This window comes from Hemitrygon akajei, chromosome 14, assembly GCF_048418815.1.
Source record: "Hemitrygon akajei chromosome 14, sHemAka1.3, whole genome shotgun sequence".
Classification (NCBI taxonomy): Eukaryota; Metazoa; Chordata; class Chondrichthyes; order Myliobatiformes; family Dasyatidae; genus Hemitrygon; species Hemitrygon akajei.
In genome coordinates this window covers 90240673-90261859 of record NC_133137.1, presented here as the reverse complement: position 1 = coordinate 90261859, position 21187 = coordinate 90240673, and the positions used below count along the sequence as shown (strand labels likewise).

The 21187-nt window shown below is 44.1% G+C and overlaps 1 protein-coding gene and 1 long non-coding RNA gene across 3 annotated transcripts in view; one reads left to right on the top strand and one right to left on the bottom strand.

Moving 5' to 3' along the window:
• Positions 1-6412: 6412 nt before the first annotated feature.
• LOC140738774 (uncharacterized) lies at positions 6413-20697 on the bottom strand. 2 transcript variants are annotated; one of them, XR_012101445.1, is made up of 4 exons: positions 20285-20697; positions 18416-18509; positions 10200-10320; positions 6413-8129 (listed from the first exon to the last, which is right to left on the bottom strand). It is a non-coding gene; the product is annotated as an uncharacterized lncRNA (long non-coding RNA). The 2 variants fall into 2 exon arrangements; XR_012101444.1 differs by lacking the exon at positions 6413-8129 and having other exon boundaries at positions 9669-10320.
• phyh (phytanoyl-CoA 2-hydroxylase) overlaps positions 20244-21187 on the top strand; it is a 28157-nt gene continuing 27213 nt past the window's right edge. Inside the window, exon 1 of the mRNA XM_073066573.1 lies at positions 20244-20453. Within this exon, the coding sequence (XP_072922674.1) occupies positions 20400-20453 (54 nt within the window). The 5' untranslated portion in view covers positions 20244-20399. The remainder of the gene's footprint in view (positions 20454-21187) is intronic.

The following is a 21187-nucleotide window of genomic DNA, read 5'->3' as shown; positions in this document are numbered from 1 at the left end:
GTATTGGGAAATGAACCTGGTCAGGTGTCAGATCTCTCAGTGGGAGAGCATTTTGGAGGTAGTGACCACATCTCTAGCTCCTTCACAATAGCATTGGAGAGGGATAGGAACAGACAACTTGGGAAAACATTTAATTGGGGTAGGAGGAAATATGATGCTATTAGGCAGGAACTTGGGAGCTTAAATTGGGAGATGTTCTCAGGGAAATGCACAGCAGAAATGTGGCAAATGTTCAGGGAACATTTGCATGACGTTCTGCATTGGTATGTTCCATTGAGGCAGGGAAAGGATGGTAGAGTTAAAGAACCATGGTGTACAAAGTATGTAGAAAATCTAGCTAAGAAGAAAAGAAAAGCTTATGAAAGGTTCAAGAAACTAGGTACTGTTAGAACTCTAGAAAATTACAAGGTTGCTAGGAAGGAGCTTAAGAATGGAATAAGGAGAGCCAGAAGGGGCCATGAGAAGGCCTTGGTGAGCAGGATTAAAGAAAACCCCAAGGCATTCTACAAGTATGTGAAGAGCAAGAGGATGAGCCATGTGAGAATAGGACCAATCAGGTGCGGTGGTGGAAACACGTGCACGGAGTTGGAGGAGGTAGCGGAGGTACTTCATGAGTACTTTGATTCAGTATTCACCAGGGGAAAAGACCTTGGTAATTGTGGGAATGACTTACAGCGGACTGAAATGCTTGAGCATTTAGACATTAAGAAAGAGGATGTGCTGGAGCTTTTGAAAAGCATTAAGTTAGTTAAGTCACCAGGACCAGATGAGATATACCCCAGGCTACTGTGGGAAGCGAGGGAGGAGATTGCTGAACCTCTTGCGATGATCTTTGCATCATCGATAGGCACTTGCAGGGATATCTGGTTTATCTCATGCAACAGGTGATGTTCCAGAGGAATTTAGAGTGCCAGGTGTGGTACCATTGTTAAAAATGGGTAGCAAAGACAAGCTAGGAAACTACAGGACAGTGAGTCTGACATTGGTGTTAGGTAATTTATTGGATGGAATTTGACAGATTGGATCCATCAACATTTGGAAAGAAAGCTCTGATTCAGGACCGTCAGCATGGCTTTGTGTATGGGAAATCATGTCTGGGAATTTTTCAAGGAGGGTAGATGAGGGTAGGGTACTGGATGTTGTCTGGATAGTCTTCAACCAGGCTTTTGAGAAGGTCCCAAATGGCAAGCTAGTCAAGAAGGCTCAATTGCATGGGATTTAGGGGGAAGTAGCAAATTGGATACATAATTGGCTGGGTGGTAGGACCAGAGGGTGATGATTGAGGGTTGTTTCTCGGACTGGAGGCACGTGTTAAGCAGTATGCCACAGGGTTCGGTGTTGAGACACTTGTGGTTCGTAATTTATACCAATGATTTGGATGTGGACGTGCGTGGAACGGTTAGTAAGTTTGTGGATGATACTGAAACAGCAAGTGTTGTAGATAGTATAGAAATTACAGAGGCGTCTTGATCAGCTAGATAAGTATATTGAGTATTGGCTCATGGCTTTCAATTTAGATAAAATGAGATATTGCATTTTGGGAAATGAAAACAGGCTACACTTGTACAGTGAGGTGCGATGGAACAGAGGGACCCTGGAGAGTAAGTGAATTGTTCACTGAAAGCAGCTTCTCAGATAGGGTAGTGAAAAAAGAATTTGGCACCCAGCTTTCATTGGTCAGAGCACTGAGTAGAGGAATTGGAAAATTATGTTGCGGTTAGACAGTACAAGATGTTGGTGAGACCTCGCTTGGAGTATTGGTCAGCATCTTATAGAAAAGGTGCTAATAAACCAAAAAGATTTACCATGAGGTTGCCTGGATTTAGGGGCCTGAAATACAAGGAAAGGATCCACAGACCAGAACTATGTGAAATACTCCTGATGCAACATAACTAGAGTTTTATAAAGCTGCAACATAACTTCTTGACTTATGAACTCAATGCATTGACTAATAAAGGCAAGCATGCCGTATAGCTTCTTAACCACCCTATCAACTTGTGGGGCCACTTTCGGGGAGCTATGAATTTAGACCCTAGGATCCATCTGCTCACCAACACTGTTAAGGGTCTCTCTCACTTTTGACCTACCATGGTGTAACACTTCACATTTGGCTAGGTTAAACTCCATCTGTCATTTCTCTGTCCATCTCTGCAGCTGATCTATATCCCGTTGTATTCTTTTCCAGTCTTCTATGCTATCTATAACTCTGTCAATCTTCGTATCCTCTGGAAACTTACTTATCCACCCAACTACTTTATCATCCAGGTCACTTATCACAAAAAGCAGATGATGCCAATACAGATTCCTGCGGAACACTGCTAATCACACACCTCCATCTAGAATAAGTCCTTTCAAACACCACCCTCTGTCTTCTATTAATAGGCATCTGTTAGTCTCAAGAGACCATGGATTTGTGCCTTGGAAAGTTTCCAGGGCGCAGGCCTGGTCAGGGTTGTAAGGGAGACCGACAGTTGCCCATGCTGCAAGTCTCCCCTCTCCACGCCATCGATGTTGTCCAAGGGAAAGACAAGGGCCGATACAGCTTGGCACCGGTGTCGTCGCAGAGCAATGTGTTGTTAAGTGTCTTACTCAAGGACATAACACGCTTCCTTAGCTAAGTCTCGAACTAGCGACCTTCAGATCACTAGACTAACACCTTAACCACCTGGCCACACGCCAACACTCTCGTCTTCTAGTGGCAAGTCAACTCTCCATTGACCCCGTGTATCTCAATCTTCTGAATGAGTTTTCCTCTGTGGCACTGTGTCAAATGCCTTATGAAATCCATGTGAACAACATCCACAGCCCTACCTTCATCAAAAAACTCAATCAAGTTAATAAATCATGACTTACCCCACGCAAAACCATGCTGGCTCCCCCTAATCAGGCCATGGTTTTCCAAATGCTCATAAATTCTATCCCTAAGAATTGTTTCCAGTAACTTCCCTACCACTAGTGTGAGACTCACCAGTCTATAGTTTCCAAGATTATCCCTGGTTCTCTTCTTGAATAATGGAACATTTTCTACTCTCCAGTCCTCTAGGAACTCGCCTGTGGCTAGAGGACATGGTGATATTGGTCGAGGCCTCAACAATCTCTTCATTTACCTCTCTCAATAACCTGGGGTATATCCCATCAGGTCTGGGGTGTTATCCACCTTAATGTTCTTTAAAAGATCCAATACTTCCTCCTTCTCTACCTCGAAATGCTCCAGCGTATTAATAGGCTCAGCACTGACCTCCCTATCTTCCACATCCTTCTCCTGGGTAAACACTGGTGTGAAGTATTCATTTAGGACCTCACCCATATCCTCCACATCCAAGCAAATGTTTCCCCTTTATCCTTGAGTGGCTCTACCCTCTCTATAGTTATCCTTTGTATTTCATGTACAGTATGTATAGAATGCTTTAGGGTTCGCTTTAATCCTACTAGCTAAGGACTTGCCATGGCCCCTTCTCGTTTTCCTAATTCCCTTCTTGAGTGTTTTTCTGACTTCTCTATAAGCCTCAAGGGCTCTGTTTGATTCTAGCTTCCTGAGTTTTACAGGTTTTCCCTTTTCCTCCTTGACTAAGTTCATCACCTCTCTCAACATCAAAGGTTCTCTTTCCTTGCCATCCTTGGTTTTCCTTCTGAATGGAACATACCTTTAAACACCCTCCACATGTTGATATGGACTTGGCCAAAAGCGGCTGATCCCAATTAACTATCCCTACTTTGAGGGATATGTGGTTTGCAGTGAGATGGACTGGGACTTAAGGTTGACAGGAAATTCGGCTGGGGAAGGAAAGGTAGGTGTGTGTGTGTGTGCGTGTGCGTGTGCGTGTGCGTGTGCGTGTGCGTGTGCGTGTGCGTGTGCGTGTGCGTGTGTGTGTGTAAGATCACCTACCTTAAGGGGGATTGAATAGTTCCCAGTGCTGAACTGCTCAGGTAAACCACTGCAAGTCAAGCAGAAATGGGCCTGACAGGAGATTTGATTACGCAGGCCATGAAGACAATTGAATATAACTGAAGCAACGTCCAGCCATTGAAAACCACAACAAGGTCCTCAGCACACTAAAGCATTAGACAGACAGGGATCCTGGAACAAAGATTGCAGACTTTGAAAATGTAATTGAAAATTGGGAACTACATGCAATATTCAATTAGTTGAGAAGCCTATTGAAACTGGAGACAAATCTTTGGCTTTGAACATGGATATAGATTATAAATTAGAGAAGTTATGTTAAAGTGGTATTAAGCACTGATTAAGTCTCAGCTGGAATACAAGAACCCTCCAAAGAGTCAGATCAGGCAATTACCACGAATCACTTTCATAACGTTTTCCAGTACATAAAAGCATAAATGTCTGGGTCCTTTGAGTTAGTCACCTTTTTGGCTTTGCATGTGGATTTTTTTTTACGTTGTAAATGACACTGGCATCTAATGAGAACAGACAATATCATAATCATGCATCATGTCTCAAACTTTACTTTTGAGCAAGGGCAAATGAAAATTATGCCAGTGGATTGACCATGTCTGCTGCCAAGTGACTCGCTAAAACTATCTAGCAAAATATCTATTCACGTCTATTAGTTCACAAGCACAAAACTCAAAAACATGCTCCTTGAAGCTAACTGCACCAGATTTAGTTTATATTGCTCCTTGTCCTTATCCATATACAAGGACATTCTTGGCAACTTGTTCCATCGAGAATTGATCTCATATTTCCATTATTTGGAGGCGCCAGGTTTTGGTCTACCAAAGCACTCGAGATCCAGGGCACCCATGTTTGTATTCACATCCAGTAGCAGGACTCTCGCTCTGAAAGATACTGGAGAGCCATATTTCTTGCTAGCAAATGCAGTGCCAGGTATCTTTGATCCATTGTCCAGTATCTCTGGGAAAGAGAATCTAACTCTGCCATGGATGTACGGTTATGGCCAAGAGCAGAAGGAGAGACACTGAAGTGGATGAAAAGTTCACTGACTCTTAATAAGAACTGTGCACAATTAATGGAAAAACTATAAATGCTAAGCCAACAGGGACGTTAACTAAACACTCTCAAACTGAAAGCCAATACCAACAGTGTGGTTCGGAAACAGCAAATGCACACTAAATACAAATATCGCTCATTTACAGTGACAATCAAAAGGTAAGCAGGGAGCATCGATGTTGCTTTTGGTCAGGACTAAAATGAGGGGAAGGGAGTTAAATACCACAATGGAACATTAATTGGTTGGAACGTGCATACTCATGAGCGTGATTGCTGATCCCATTCAGCAGCCCACCTGCAAAGTCCCCCAGACCCCACGGCAGAGTCTGTGTTAGTGACAGAGCCCCCCTCCCCTCCCTCGGCACAGCTCCCAAGGTACCATAGACAAATTCCTGCTAGAAGTCCTGGATGACAGGCATGTCCAGAACGTCATGGCCCAGAACCCAAGGATGTTCCTCAGCGCTATACCCCTCCAAATCCATGTAATACCTGACCTACACCTGGTATGACACAGGAGGCACTGCTCAGAATAGACCAGGAAACCACCTATCAGGGGGAGAAGTGGGGGTGGGGAAAGAAATCATTGGGTAACATGAACACCTCGTGAATTTTCATCAATGATTGTAGGCATAAGCTATAGGAGACTTTGTTGATAGCATTCTCCACCACAAACGGTCCCACTTAGCACAGAGCCAACTTGCAGCTCTCAGCTTCCAAAGGAAGATCTCTCGACACCAGCCAGAATTTCTCCCCCAGCCTGAGTGACCTCACCTGTCAGCAGAGCCAATCAGCCGCATTGTTTCTGGGCACACAGCAGGGAGGCCCTGGCCTGTCTCCACATACACTTGTGCCGCTGGACCAAACTCTTTAGCAGCAGGAACCCCCACATCAACCTCTTGATCAGGGAAGAGCGGTGACTGGAATCCCTTCTGGCATTCAAAGGGGGGGACAATTTGAGGTTATTGTGGGCAATCTCTGCCCATACCAGCTGGGAGGTCCAGGCATTGGGGTAGGAGAGACAAGGCAACACAGGGTTGTCTCCAGCTCCTGATTCACTCTCTCAGTTGGAGGTGGAAACCAGATGGGAGGCTGGCTTGTGGCTTCCAAAAGAGAACAGAAAGCCTTCTAGAAGTAGTACATGAACTGTGATTCTTGATCAGACACTTTGCCCTGAGGGAAGCTGAGCGGCCTGAGCACGTGCTGAACCATGGGGGTGGCAGTCTCACGAGTTGACGGGAGCTTGGGGAGAGTAATGAGGTGAGCAGCCTCGAACAGCCGGTGCACAACCACCAGAACGTTAGTGTTTCCATCTGACGGAGGCAGGCCAATGATCAAATCCACAAAGAGATCAGACCAAAATCATTTCTTTATAAATTTCAGGCTCCCTTGAACTTCCAAGTGGGAAGAGTGACTCCACTGCTGTCAGGCCTGTAGGGGCCTGAACCCGGGTCTTCATCCTGGCAGTCCAGAGCTCTGCCACTGTACCCAAGGCGCAGAGTGAGAAATGAGCGCAGGTGCAGGGACCACACAGGAGGCCAGAATGAACACCCAGGCAGCTACTTTAGTGGATATTTTGCCTTTACAGCACAGATCCAACACAAAGGTAATAACGCAAATTATAAGGCTGGGCAGTGGTTCGACATAACAAAAACAGGAGTTAAAAAGGAGCAGACAGACAATTCCGGAAACACGCAGACTGAATCCAAAGTTCTAAAGCAAAACAGGTCCAGAATACAAAAATAGCAAGTCAAGGGCAAAAAAATACACACTCAAAAGGAATATACCACTGGATTACAAAGCAGGCATACTATCAAGTGCTGGCTCAAAGACTGAGCAAAGAATGGCACAATTAAATACTGCTTAAATACCCAGAATAACTAGGCACAGGTGTAGTCAATTCCCACACAGGTAACGCAGCAAGGCTAGAATGTTTCAAAACCAGAAGCCCACTAAGGGCTTCCAGTAGCCAACTGTGGGATGGGGCCCCAAAGTCCTGACTCTCCAATACTCAGGGGCACAGACAAACAGCCAGCTGGGAGGTCACCCACCTGGGCCTGGATCTGCCTGTTGGGCAGCCCTCACTACTTCCTCTATTCCCCAAATTACAGGAACAGCAATGCACAAGCAAGGAAGGATGGGCTCTGGATTGGCATTGTCCTCAGAGATGTTAAACAAGTGGGAGAAAGCATCAGCCTTCGTATTCTCGCTGCCAGGATGGCAGGTGAGGGTGAAATTAAACCAGGTGAAAAAAAAGAGAGCATAGGAGATAAATACTCTGCATAGGAGATACATTTCTTGGCATCCCCAGTGTAAGAGAGGTTCATGTGATCTGTCCATACCTGAAATGGGTGTTCTGTCCCTCCAGCCAGCGTCGCCATGCTTCTGGGATCTCCTAGACAGCCAGAAGTTCTTGGTTCTTGACATCAAAGTTACATTCGGCAGGAGTCAAGTGATGGGAAAGAAAAGCACAGGGATGCAACCAGTTATCCTCAGAAGAGCACTGGGAGAGTATAGCTCCAACACCAGCATCTGGTGCAGCAACCTTGACAATGAATGGGCAGGATAGATCTGGATGTTGCAGCACCGGGGCAGGGGTGAAGCATCAATTTAGTTCTGAGAATGCTTGGTCTGCTTCACTTGTCCATGGGAATCCTGCAGAGGTCCTCTATGGGGGGCACTGAGGTCGCTGATGACGTGGTGATAAAAGTTTGCAAACCCAGTGAAACACCTCACCTCTTTGACTGTAGATGGTTTGGGCCACTCTGTTTCTGCCTGAACTTCACATGGGTCAATTTGAACACTGAAAGGGATGAGGATATAGCCCAAGAGCAACACCTGCTCTTCATGAAACTCACATTTCTCTGGCCTGATATCAAGTTAGTTCTCGAGGAGCCATCTGAGAACCCTCCCGACCTGCTGAACATATTCCTGGCAAGAGCGGTAGCAGGTAAGAGTGTCATCCAAATACACAAAAACAAAGTGATTCAACACGACCCAGAGCACATTGTTGACCAGGGCCAGAAATCAGCAGGGATGTTGGCCAGACCAAATGGCATCACGAGGTACTCAAAGTGGCCAGTGGAGGTGTTGAATGCTATCTTCCACTCATCCCTTTCTCAGATCCAAACCAGATGCAGCATGCTTGATTCAAGTTCACCTTAAACACACAAAGAGATTACATAAAACAGATGTGCAATATACATGGAAGAAGAATGCATTGTAAGAAATATTTCAAAGTCTTTACAGGGATGCTTTACAATAAATGTAAACAGATTTTTATTTTTGAGTACAAAGTACATTTGCACTATTCAGCAGTTCTCCAGACCCTACTGTCATGCATCAAAATTATCATTGCTTGCATTGTTTTACCAGTTGCCAGCAAAATCCATGGCTTCCAAAACATCACTGGGGTATAATGACTCCCTGCTGCTATTTAGAAACCTTCCTGAAATGTTGATAAGGTAGAAAAATGGCTCAGTGGCAATATTTCAGTGGTTGAGACACAGACTGATGCATGAAAAATTCTCTAGTATCTTCACAAAAAGAATGTAAAACTGGAGAGGTGTGCTGTTACTAGGATTTGTAGAACAGACACTCTTAATAATGAGATCCAAATGAAAATAGAATATAGGACTGTTATTATCTTTTCAATGGTATTGGTATGAAGATCTTAATTAGGATAATCTTCACTTCAAACAAAATAGCTGTTAATCCTTCCAGAAAGTGGAACTGAAAACACTAAATTTGTCTCAGACATGAAAATGAATTGCACTGTTTAGTCTGCAATTTAAACAGACTTCAATACATATAATAAGAATGTAGGATAACAGAGCTTTGTATATTTTCCTACCTGCTTTTTTTTTAAACTAGACTGAATTCACTCTACGCAGATACAATAAAAATATCATCTCACTTGGCAGTTTAAAGTCACATTCCAATATAGTCACATAATTGAGTTAACTAGATTACCATATTAAAAATGAATTAGCAGGTGTTACTGGCAATTATTTTAAGATAGAATTTTGTAAAGATGATATAAATGCTGCATAATTCAACACTAGGCAGTTCCTTCAGGAAACAGGATGCAATATTCTTGCATATTTCCTACTTTACATAAAATGCCAAAGAACAATGAATGCAAACACAACATATGATTGATGGAAAGTGTCAAAAGACAACCCTGTGCTCAGTTATGCTTTAATCCTCAAATGGTTGATTAGGGCAAACAATTTGCATTCTAAAGGGTAATCGTTTGAAAATGTTGCAGTATCTTGGATGGATATAAATTCTGGTCCATTTATCAAACCTGGAGTTAAAACCGTTACTAAATGGCAGGACAAGATCTCTGACACGTACAGCAGCATCAGGCAAGTATAAAGCAGTTTGTCAGGGCTTTCCCTCCCTATCGGGCCCGAATACTGATCTGAATACCGGCTTTGGAACAGTAAGCATTTCTGGCACACTTCCACACAAGTTCAGTTATTTATCTCTGAAAGCAATGTCCTCCCCCAAAACATTGGAATCATTCAACAGTTTAGAACGTAGTTTTAAGTAAGATATTTCTCAAGATATTCAAGAGTAGTGAAGTATTATTATAAAAGAAATTGAGATTTTTTTTTCTAATCTGTTTTAATCATTATGCATGATACACTGCTTGGGCTTGATTTTTTTAACTGGGTTCTTTCGGTGTCTTCCTTTGTGGCTGCCTATAAGCAAACAAATCTCAAGGTTGTATAATTTATACATTCTTCAAAAATAAAATCTACTTTGAGCTTTTAGCAAGATTGAGGAATTCATATAACTTGGCAGGATGACAGCTGTAGTTTGATGAAGTTTGAAAGGAAAAGAGCCGGGATGTAGCTGATAGATTGGCTGCCATCAGCCACTAGAAGTCAGAGAAATTTTCAGGTTCTGCTCTGTAAATCTGGAATTGAGAACTCCTTTAGGATGACTGCCACGTGGCACATTCAATGCCTTTATCATCAATCCCCTCTCCTAAATGCCTGTCTGATGATCAGCTTCACCGCCTCTTTCCAATCCCGACTCCATTATGTGAGTGGAACTTGTATCAGGATGGCACAATGTCTCAGCTGAGTCATCCTCTTATTGAACTAAGTTTTGCCAAACTGTCAGTACTAAGCTGCTTTGTGCTGCTGAAACCTTATCATTTAAATGCTCCTGTAATCTTGCCCTTCGACACATCAATACTTTATGGAGGTGTCATTACCGCTGTTCACAAAAATGAGCTGGCAATAATTGTGTGAGTACTGCGGAGTATCAGTGGGGGTTCATCGTTTAGTTTCAGCACAGTGCTGGGACAAGAGCCAAGTGTTCCAGATGCAGAGAGCCTGAAATGAAAAACAGAGAATTTTGGAAATAATCAGCAGGTCAGACAGCCTCTGGAGAGAGAAACAGGCTTTAACACTTAAAATCCATTACCAGTCATCACATGAGTAAGCTAAACAGATTATTGAAATATTTGTGCCTATTCTGTTTATAGTGCAAGCAGAATAAAGCACGAAATATAAGACAAAGGGAATCTTCTATGAAAGAAAAACAAACCAAAGACATATACATTTGCTTTGGAAGATAGTAAATAATCCCTTTAACAGCTTTGTCATTTGATAAATGAATATCTACAATACTCTTCCAGATTTGCAACAGGACGTGAAGGTGACTGTTGTGATAAATCATTGGTCCTCTCCAACCATCTACAAAGAGTTTCTATGAATCAGGGTAATTTGCAAAATCTAATCTAATAAGGATAGGACAGATGGTATGCTGAGGGAGCAGTGGGAGATGCATCCACTTTCCTAAATCACCAGAGCTTGCTCATTATGGCATTTACAGGCTTTCAATATCTCTTCCATACTGTTGGAGGAGAGAATTAAGGTCACTTTGATACAAGTGTCTGTTTCTTGACTTAAGAAGATTTATATTTTTTTCTGAGAGCAGACCATTAAAATTCTGGACAGGAGGATAGATTTCTATAGCTTGAAGCATAATGTTTACATTTGTAATATATTTGAATTATAATTCACAAAGACAAAAGGCAAGATATGTTGGGTAGAAATCTTCTTCCTAGGCAGTCCCTCAGAACTAGGGGTTCCCAACCTTTTTTATGCCATGGAGCCTCACCATTAACCAAAGGGTCTGTGGACCCCAGGTTGGGAACCCCTGGTCAGGACTGGGGATGACTTGTTCTCACTCTGGTTTTGTGAGTTCTGAGATGTTTAATGAGGCCAATAAAGGAGGTGCCTGACAAGACATGTTTCAGTAAAACGGTTCATTTCTTCACCTGCTTACCCAAGAATTCTGTGTGCATCCAGTGCACGGCCTCAACGATCCCTGTACCCTTCCACATGCTTCTTTTCCATTTTAAGTGGTTTTGGACGAGAGATTCTCAGGAGATGTTATTCTTCTTCTCAGTAGCTTTAACTGTATGTCTGAATCTCTTCCTCCATTCATCTGGTAACCAGTTCCTTCCTTCCGTGACTGAGCTTGAAATAGTGTGCCTGCTTTGGGAATCTGGTGTGTGGCATGTAGAAGACCTGTTCTGCCCTACAGAGTTTGCCCATTCTCCATATGACAGCACGGGTTTCTGCCCGGAGCTCAGGTTTCCCCTCCCTTACCTAAAACGAGTGCGTTGGTAGGTTAAATGGCCACTGTATATGTCCCTATTGTGTAACTGTGTGGTAGAATACAGGGTGAGTGAGGTGGGTGCAGAGTACTGTGAGAAAAATGGAACGTGTTAGAATAGGATTAATTTAAAGATGGATGCTGATCAAGAACGGGTGTTTGATGGTTGGCGCTGACCTGGTGTGCCAAAGGGACTGTTTCCACATTGCCTCTCTCTACGGCTCGGCGAACTTGAAGGATTTTACAGATGCATTATAGGTCGAAATTTTTCTATGCCCTCCGATGTCTACTGCAGGTAGACCAGATCTCAGGTGTGCGTCTGAGAGCAGGGATCGTGGCTGCCTAGCGTTTTGTGAGTTTCATACCAGGTCTGAGGTATAATTTTCCAAATGCTGAGCTGGTGCATTTAAAGCAATGGTAAATTTGTTGCCTGCCTTCAGAGAGAGATGGCTCCTGAGATAGGGGAACTGTTTTCATAAGTTCCTTGAGCTCTTTGTGAACCTTTATTGATGGGCAGTGTAGTCCAGCAGAGGCATGTTGGTGTGAACCTTCACCTTATGGACGTTCAGAGTGAGGTTCAACCTCACGTTGGCTTTAATGAACAAGCAGATGATATCCTGGGCCTCAGCATCTGCACATGTGCAAGCATGAACAATGTCTGCATAAACAATTGCAGCTTGGAGACTGAGGTCTGGGTTGTCTTGGTTTTGGGGTGTAATTGCCATGGTCTGTCCTCAGTCATATGTGCTAAGCCCATGATTGTACAGCTTTGTTTTGTGTATTCTACTTATGAAATTCTTCCTGGCTTTAGAGGAACTGAGCTTTCAAAGTCTAAACCCACACATTTGTCCTACTTTATTATGCATTTGTACCCTAGACCATCAGAACTTCTAATATTTACATTTGTTAATAGAAGATTGTAAGAAAAATCATTTGTATTCCTGCCGAAGGGTTTCAGCCCAACACATCGACTGTACTTTTTTCCATAGATGCTGCTTGGCCTGCTGAGTTCCTCCAGCACTTTGTGTGTGTTGCTTGGACTTCCAGCATCTGCAGATTTTCTCTTGTTTGTGATTCTGGTTTGTGGACAAGGCCAGCATATATGGCACATCTCTCATTTGCCTTGTTAATGGGCAACTGCCTCCTAGGCCATTTCAGCAGGCCATTGCAGGTCAACTCTAATTTTGTGAATTCAGAGTCACATGTAGACCAGAGCGGGTAAGAACAGCAAGCCACCTTTACTGTGGGATATAAGTGAATCAGATGAGGTTTTAAGAGCAATCTTGATGCTGACTTTGTGTTCCATGTTATTTATTGAACTGAGTTTTAACTCCCCAGCTGGTGAATTCAGATTTAGCTGTGTCTCATGGAACATCAGTCCACCCCCTCACGTTTACTTAACCAGTAAATTATACATTACGTGATGGTTACAGCTGCAAAAACAAATCAGAGGGTTGATGTGGTGTCTACTGTTTCCAACTGGATGTCCGAATGTACCTTCCTTGAATTATCCACATTCCCCTGATCAAAAATATTGATTGTTAACCAATTCCAATCAATCAATAGCAGGCATGGTACGATGCCAGTTGTAATTTAGTGCCTGCTTGCAAGAATTTTCTACACTTATATTCTCTTATAGTCAAGGACAACATGATCACATAAATAGTAAAGGATATGGAAAAGGCAGTTGATGGGCAGTTGAAAAAATGAAGTGTTTCTGAGATGTATCAGTTATTTACAATGCAGAGTACCTGAAATGCAGAGTGCTGGAATCTTTATAACAGGAATGACCCCGGCAGTACGTGAGACGCAAATGCAGAGGCCGTGTCGGATTTACACCCAGTATCCACCGTGTCACAGTTTATTGAGTTGGCCAAAGAGAAAATGGGCTCTATTAGAAATGCAGACTCAATTGTTGTATTGAGGTCAACAAGTCCAGTGCCCGCCCACCATGGGAACAGTTGGCTGCCCTTAGCCCCCATCCCCACCCACCCCACTCCACCCCCTTCCCCCACACTCTCAAAAATTGCTTCCTGTTATCTTTCAGCAGCGTGCTCTCGATTCCCGCCTGAAATATGGATAAAGTTCTCAAAACACAGCAAATTAAATATGATGCTTGCCGCCAAGGATTGTGTAACAACTGTGCATGAAGAAAAGCAAAATTGGAAGAGCTCTCTTCCAGAAATTGTGGCTAACTTCGCACTATATGCAATTATTGTTGGTTATGTTGTCACAGGCCAGTGAATACAATCCTGAGATACTAATGCTGAACTGTATCAGGCACTGTCATTCATGACCTTCCACCCATCATATTGACAGTGCATTGTTAGCATTGCTCAACCTCCAGACACAATGTTCTCTGGATTTATTCTGCCATACATTCAAATTCCGTCATATAGCTGCGGGCTGAAGCTGCACGAAAGCTAGTCTGGGCAAGACAGAGAAACTCCTTCCAGAAGGACAACAGTAAACTAGCTGATTTCACAACCATCTTGAGTTTGACAGCCTGCATCACTGCTATCGCCGTTTTAATTTGAGAGCTAAATTAAATCAATTTCAGAGCCTGAATTTAAGTGCTTCAACTTGATTTCTTAAGTCTTCTGAACTGATACTTCAGTAACTTCAAAGTATTATCAAAGTATTATGTCACCATATATTACCCGCGAGATTCATTTTCTTGCGAGCATTCACAGTAGAATAGCATTTGCACTTGAATGTTATCTTCACTGCATTTGCAGCATTAGCGAGTTAATGAATACTACATCTGGAATCCCTCTTCTGTAAACATGTATCGTAAATTCAACTTAACAATGAGAATTTCAGATGAAAACGCCAGCATTGCATCTGCTTTTTAAAAGGTTTGCAATTATGTAGTTGCTGTCATGGCCTATCCAGGGAAATAGATTCTTTTTGTATTGACTGGAAATTCACTGAGCATCCGGCTGTATGCAGCAGGCTCCCTCTAATAACAGTGAAATAATGAATTGATGGAGAGACACATATTGATCTGAGTATCAAGTAATAACCCTCCTGACCATTTTATCCTGAACAGCGTTATCAGATCTCTTGCACCTACCTATGCAAAAAAAAAAGCCTCAGTCAAATATCTCATACAAAAGATGGCTATACTTAGTATATAGCTGCTTTTTGTATGAGATATTGTGGCTTGGTGAGGCAGCTCATGGTGTTGGGAGGGTGGCACGCGAGCCTAGCAGTTACCTGCCGCTACAACACCAGCGACCCGACTCATTTCTCGTCATGCTCTGTAAAGACATCGCACATTCACCCTCTGACCGTGTGGGTTTCCTCCAGGTGCTCTGGTTTCCTCCCACATCCCAAGGACATACAGGCTAGTGTTAGTAAGTTGTGGGCACGCTCCGTTGGTGCTTGAGGGCGGCGACTGTTGTGAGCTGCCCCCAGCACATCCTCGGACCGTGTTTGTTAGTGACGCATTTCACTGCCTGTTTCAATGCAAATGCAAAAAGTAAAGCTCATCTTTCTTTCTAGATGGCAGCCGAGATTTATCGTTATTGAACTTTCTGAAATGCGATTGGCGACTTAACTTTCCGACTTAGAAGCAAGAAGGATACCTACCGAACCAGAGCTCACAAAACCGTTTCTCTGATCTGTGCCTTTTCTCAAGCATAGCAGGTCAGAGAGAGAGTTTAGAAACATGCCTTTCCGCCCACAATGCCTACCGTCATCCAGCCATTTAGACTGACGCGGTTGTTCAAAGTTCAAAGCAACATTTATTATCAGAGTACGTACATACCACCACATACAACCCTGAGATTCTTCTTCCTACAGGCACACTTAGCAAATCTATAGATCAGTAACTGTAAACAGGATCAATGAACAACAAACTGTGTAAATGCAAATATAAATAAAGGCAATAAATAACAAGAGCATGAAATAACAAGGTAAAGAGTCTGAAAAGTGAGATTATCGGTTTTGGGAACACCAGAAACAGAAAGATTCAAAGGTTCAAAGGTCCAACTTGATGTCAGAGAAATGTTTACAATCTACATCCTGAAATGCTTTTTCTTGGCAAAACATCCACGAAAACAGAGAAATGCCCCAAAGAATGAATGACAGTTAAACATGAGAACACCAAAGATACCCCCACAAGCTCCCCCTCCCGCCATAAGCGGTGGAAAGCAACAATCCCTCCTCCCCCCTCTGGCAAAACAAAAGACGCACCTGCTACCGAGCACAAGAGTGAGCTAGGCGATAGCAAAGACACAGGCCTTGCAGTTACCCCCAAAGACTATTGCACTTCATCCAGCATTCAGCAACCCACAGGTTCTCTGTTTCCCTAATAAGGGGGAGGGAAGTGTCCCCCGTTTTCACAGCGAGTGCGAGACATAGCAACATCCCGCTGGATTATGATGTTAAAAAGTCCATTTCATTGCTTTTTACGGGCTCTGTGCCCGAAGATCACAAAGATCTTGGGTCTTCGGGCCCACAGCAGAAGATTTTCTGGCCTCCCCGATGACATGAGTCTCCTGCAGTGACACTGACCCTCGATCCACCCGTCTCCAGAGCCCCAAGATCTTAGGCTTCCAAACACTAGGCCGCCTCTCAGGCCTAACCCTTGGCGTGCCGAACATCGGCCAGTCCTGAAACCCTGAGGACGGGTCCCATTCCCACAAAGAACCCAAGTCAGCCTGTAACTCCAGGTCTGGGTCTTCAAAAGAACCCTCAAAGGGAAAAAAGTGTAGTTATCTTCTATTGTTCAAGCGGCTGATGGTCGAGGGGTTGTAACTGTTCTTCCACCTTCCACCTGATGGCAATAGTGAGAAAAGAGCAAGGCCTGAGTGGTGAGGATCTTTGATGATGGATGCTGCCTTTCTATGGCAATGTTTCCTGTAGATGTGCTCAATGGTTGGGAGGGCTTTACCCGTGATGTACTGGGTCGAATCCACTACCTTTTGTAGGATTTTCCACTCAAAGACATTGATGTTCCCATCCAGGCAGTAATGCAGCCAGTCAACACACTTTTTACCACACATCTATAGAGGTTGGCCAAGTTTTTTGATGACATGTTAAGTCTCTACAGATTACTAAGAAGGTAGAGGCACTGCCGTGCCTTCTTTGCAGAGAGGTCCTCTGACATAGAGTGACAACCGGGAATTTAAAGTTACTGACCCTCTCCACCTCTGATCCTCTAATGATTATTGACTAAAGAACTTCAGGTTTCCCTCTCCTGATATCCACAATCAGTTCCTTGGTCTTGTTGACATTGAGGGAGAGGTTGTTGTTGTTACACCACTCAGCCAAGTTTTCAATCTCCCTCTTGTATGCTAATTCAGCACAACAGTCCCACAACAGTCACGTCATCAACAAACTTGTGTATGGTGTTGGAGCTGTATTTAGCCACACAGTCATTGGTGTAAAGTGAGTAGAGCAGGGGGCTAAGCACACATCCTCGTGGTGCACCTGTGCTGATGGAGATTGTGGAGGAGATGTTTTTGCCAATCCAAACCAAATTGCAAGTGAGGAAATCCAGGATCCAATTGCACACTGGGGTATTGAAACCCAGGTCTTGAAGTTTACTGATTAGTTTTGAGGGGATGATGGTATTAAATGCTAAGCTGTAATCAATAAAGAGCATCCTGATGTATGCATCTTTGCTGTCCAGATGTTTCAAGGTTGTGTGAAGAGCCAATGAGATAGCATCAATGAGATAGCTATCTCAATGAGATAGCATCTGTTGCTTTGGTAGGCAAATTGGAGCAGATCCAAGTCACCACTCAGACAGGAGCTGATATGCTTCAACACCAGCCTCTCAAAGCACTTCATCACTGTGGATCTAAGTGCCACTGGGCAATAGACATTTAGGCAGGTTACCACACTCTTCTTGGGCACCAGTGTGATTGAATCAAATGAGTACCTTTCGCCGGAGCAAGAGGTTGAAGATATTCACGATCACACCAGCCAGTTGGTCAGCACAGGTCTTCAGTGCTCGGCCAAGTACTCCATCCAGACTGGGTTGTCTGTCGTATCCAACAATAACAGTTGGATTTGTGCAGTTTTTCTGTTGTGCATTCAGTGATGAAGAAATCTGTGCAGGAAAGATTTTTAAGGTGAAAAAGCGGTTGCTGTGGAGAAATACCACTCTATAGACCTTGGATGTGCGGGTCAGGTAGTCATCATACTTGTTCTTTCTTGGCTGCATTGGATGACCATGAATTCTGCATCTTGTCATACCCTTCACTCTCCAAGGAATATTACAGAACTGCCTTTTGGTTGTTGGATATTACTGTTGATCTCATCCAGGCAATGCACTGGAGATGACTTAGGATCGGTATGTCCCAATCTCACCGGAATTTGAAACCTGCCGGCTACCCTCAATCCGGTTTGGCCCGTCTGTCGAAGTTGGTGTGGCGGCGGCTGCATGCCAACAGCTATTTGGAGCCACAGGTGAGGGCTGAGTGTTCGCTGGGGGTCGAAGGTGAGTGAGGTGCTTGGGGTGACCAGGTAGGGGTAGCACCCCTGGTTGTTTCGTTTCATATGGCATGGCCTGGTAGGAGCAGACGCAAGTCTGTGCGCTCGGGCGCTGGGGTCTGATCGGTCTTCATCTGGCACCTCGTCGCCGTTGCAACATGGGTGGCCCTGAGCTGGCATCGCCCAACGGAGTCCTTGAAGCATGCAAACCTCCACATTGCGTCAGCGTTTTGATCCAGTTCATGGAGGAGCACCTCTGGTGAAGGAAGCCTGTTTACATTAATCCTATTTTGAAAGCTCTTCCCACATTCCCAACAACTCCCTCCAGACCCTCCCTCCTTCCACTCACCCACTTACCGGGAACAACTTACAGCGGTCAGTTCCCCTACCAACCGCACATGTGGTTTCGGATGTGGGAGGAAACTAGGAAACTGGAGCGCCCAGGTGAAACCTATGAAGTCAAAGGGAGAACGTTATTTTCAACTGTAAACACCTGAAAGACGGGAGATGGTATTCAGTGTATGGAGGAAGGTGAATGGCAGGTTTCTGAGAAATGGGAAAATAAAGAGGTTGATTGAGGATTGTAGTGGCTCATTGTCCAGTGATAAAGGCAGCAGACAGGATTTAAATATCAGAAGAGAGGAAGAGTGTAAGACATTGCTGAGTCTTGAATGTAAACCTGGTTCTGATATCAATCCGATTAGATTAACTAAGAATTTGAAAAAAAAACAATTAGGAGATAATGTTGGGTGCAAAAGTTTCCAGAGATGGGGGTACTCTTGGAGTTTTGTAAAGTCAAAAGCTGTGACAGGAAAGAAGGTAACACGAAATAATTATATTGAACAACAGTGGCTTTGGGGAGTAGTCACAGGAGTGCCTCTAGAGATGACTAAGTTATAAATAATCTAGTTGGGGGAAAAGTTGTAGATGCGAAACATTTAAAAGGGTTTAATGGTGGAGTAAGAAAAGATAGCCTATTGATGTTGATTAAAGTGGATGGAAAAAAGTTGCTGGATAAAGTTAGTTTAGATTAGATGAGTCATGTGGTTTGAGTGTACAAGCTGCCCCCTCTGAGATGTTTTCCAAGCCAGAAGTTTGGCTACGTAGCATCTGAGTGTAAGGGTAAGAAGCAGTACGGTAGATGTGATGGAGAACATGATTGTATTAATTGTGGAGAAGGTATTGGGCTAAATTTTAGCAACTCTGGAGGGGAACTGCTATGATGGAGGAGAAAATCTGCAGATTCTGGAAATCCGAGCAACACTCACAAAACGCTGGAGGAACTCAGGAGTGCAAGCAGCAGCTATGGAGAAAAGTACAGTCAACGTTTCAGGCTGAAACCCTTGGCTAGGACTGGAGAAAAAAAGCTGAGGAGTAAACTTGAAAGGTGGGGGAAGGGGGGAGAGAAACACCAGGCGATAGGTGAAACTTGGAGGAGGAGGGATGAAGCAAAGAGCTAGGAAGTTGATTGGTGAAAGACACAGAAGGCCATGGAAGAAAGAAGAAAGGGGGTGTGGGGAAGCACCAGAGGGTGGCGATGGGCGGGGAACGAGATAACATGAGAGAGGGACAAGGGGATGGGAAAAATAAGCTCTGCTTATGCCGGGTGTCCCACACATAAGGAAGTTGTGGAAATGCAGTGTGTTCGGGTGGAAATGGCATATCATATGCAGAGGTGCTTCAGAAAGTTAAATTACAGATAAAGTTAGTGTGTAAAGTGCATGATTTAATAACAAAGGATTTGTTGATTGTGAATAAACTAAAGTTTGCTACTTTCGTGGTAGATGAGGTAAAGTGTACGGCACAAACTAAAAATATGGAACTAATTAAAATGCATTAAAAGCTGCAGGAAAAAACATTTAGAGATAAAAGTCTTAACTCTAGAAGTTATTAATAGAGCTTTACAGATGGTGGTAAATGATAGTCAGACTTCAAAGAAGAGTTAATGTTTTTTTTTCTTACAATGTAATGCTGGAATTGTGTTAGCTAATGGTCAGGGGATTTTAATGCTCACTATGTGAGGTTGTAGTGCCATAAACGGGAAAGGGGGATGGTGGAGGGAGACTTTCTGGAAGAAAAGTGTCTGGTGTTAGAGGACGGTTCTGTCTGTAACTGAACCTCTGCCAGGACTTGTTCTGCTGTGTGAGTCAATGTCACCAGTTGACGCTCTTCCGAGTACTGTACACAAAACTGACAGGAAGGGAGACGACTGTGCGGATACATTACCCAATGTATCTCCCGCTTAGAACAGTCGCTTTCTGGGTCCGCCTCCCTCGATAGCGGCCTTGGACTTAGCACCTTGCCCCGTACTCTTGAGCTGCGCAGTTCCTCCCCAGCGGCTATGGCAGCGACCGCCAGGCTGAATCTTGTCCTGCGGCACCTACACCCCGACCTTGTATCCTTCCGTTTCGCCGGGACCGTCCTCGGGAAGCTCGAGTTAGCCTCTCCGCCGCGCTGCCACCGAAGCCCCGCTGGGCGGAGACTCCGCGCCGGGGAGATGTCGGGTGCCAGTTACGGTGCTCAGGGCTGGTTGTGACGGCTTTCACTCGAGCTTAAGCTTTAATTCCTTTTTTTTTAAATTGTTAATGACAGAACGGACTGCATAGACACGGTGGGCCGCAGGGCCTGCGCCTGTCCTGTACAACTTTGCGGCTGTAGAGGTTGGTTGGGGACACCGGGGGCGAGGCCGGGTTGGAGAGCCTCTGGTGATTGGCCCTGAGATACTGTGACTGTAGTTCTAATGAAGTGTGTCTGAGGTGGTTCAGGAGAGGGTAATCGGGGTGCAACTGATTTAAAAAGGGCCCTGGCTCCCAACATCGACTCTCCATTTCCCTCCAATGAGATGTTGCCTGACCTCCAGATTCTTGTATGTGTTGCTCAAAATCTCCAGCATCTGCAGAAAATTGTGCTTATTGTTTGCAGCCCCTTGCCAGGGGAAGTGATTGAGGCAGATACCATTTGAATACATAGGAGATGACCTCTTCTCATTGCTCCCATGGAGCAGGTGGTGTCAGAGCCTGAAGCCACTTTGAATGTTTTAGCAACAGCTTCTTCCCCTCCACCATCAGATTTACGAATGGACAATTAACCCATGAACATTTCCTCACTTTTTGCACTACCTACTTAATT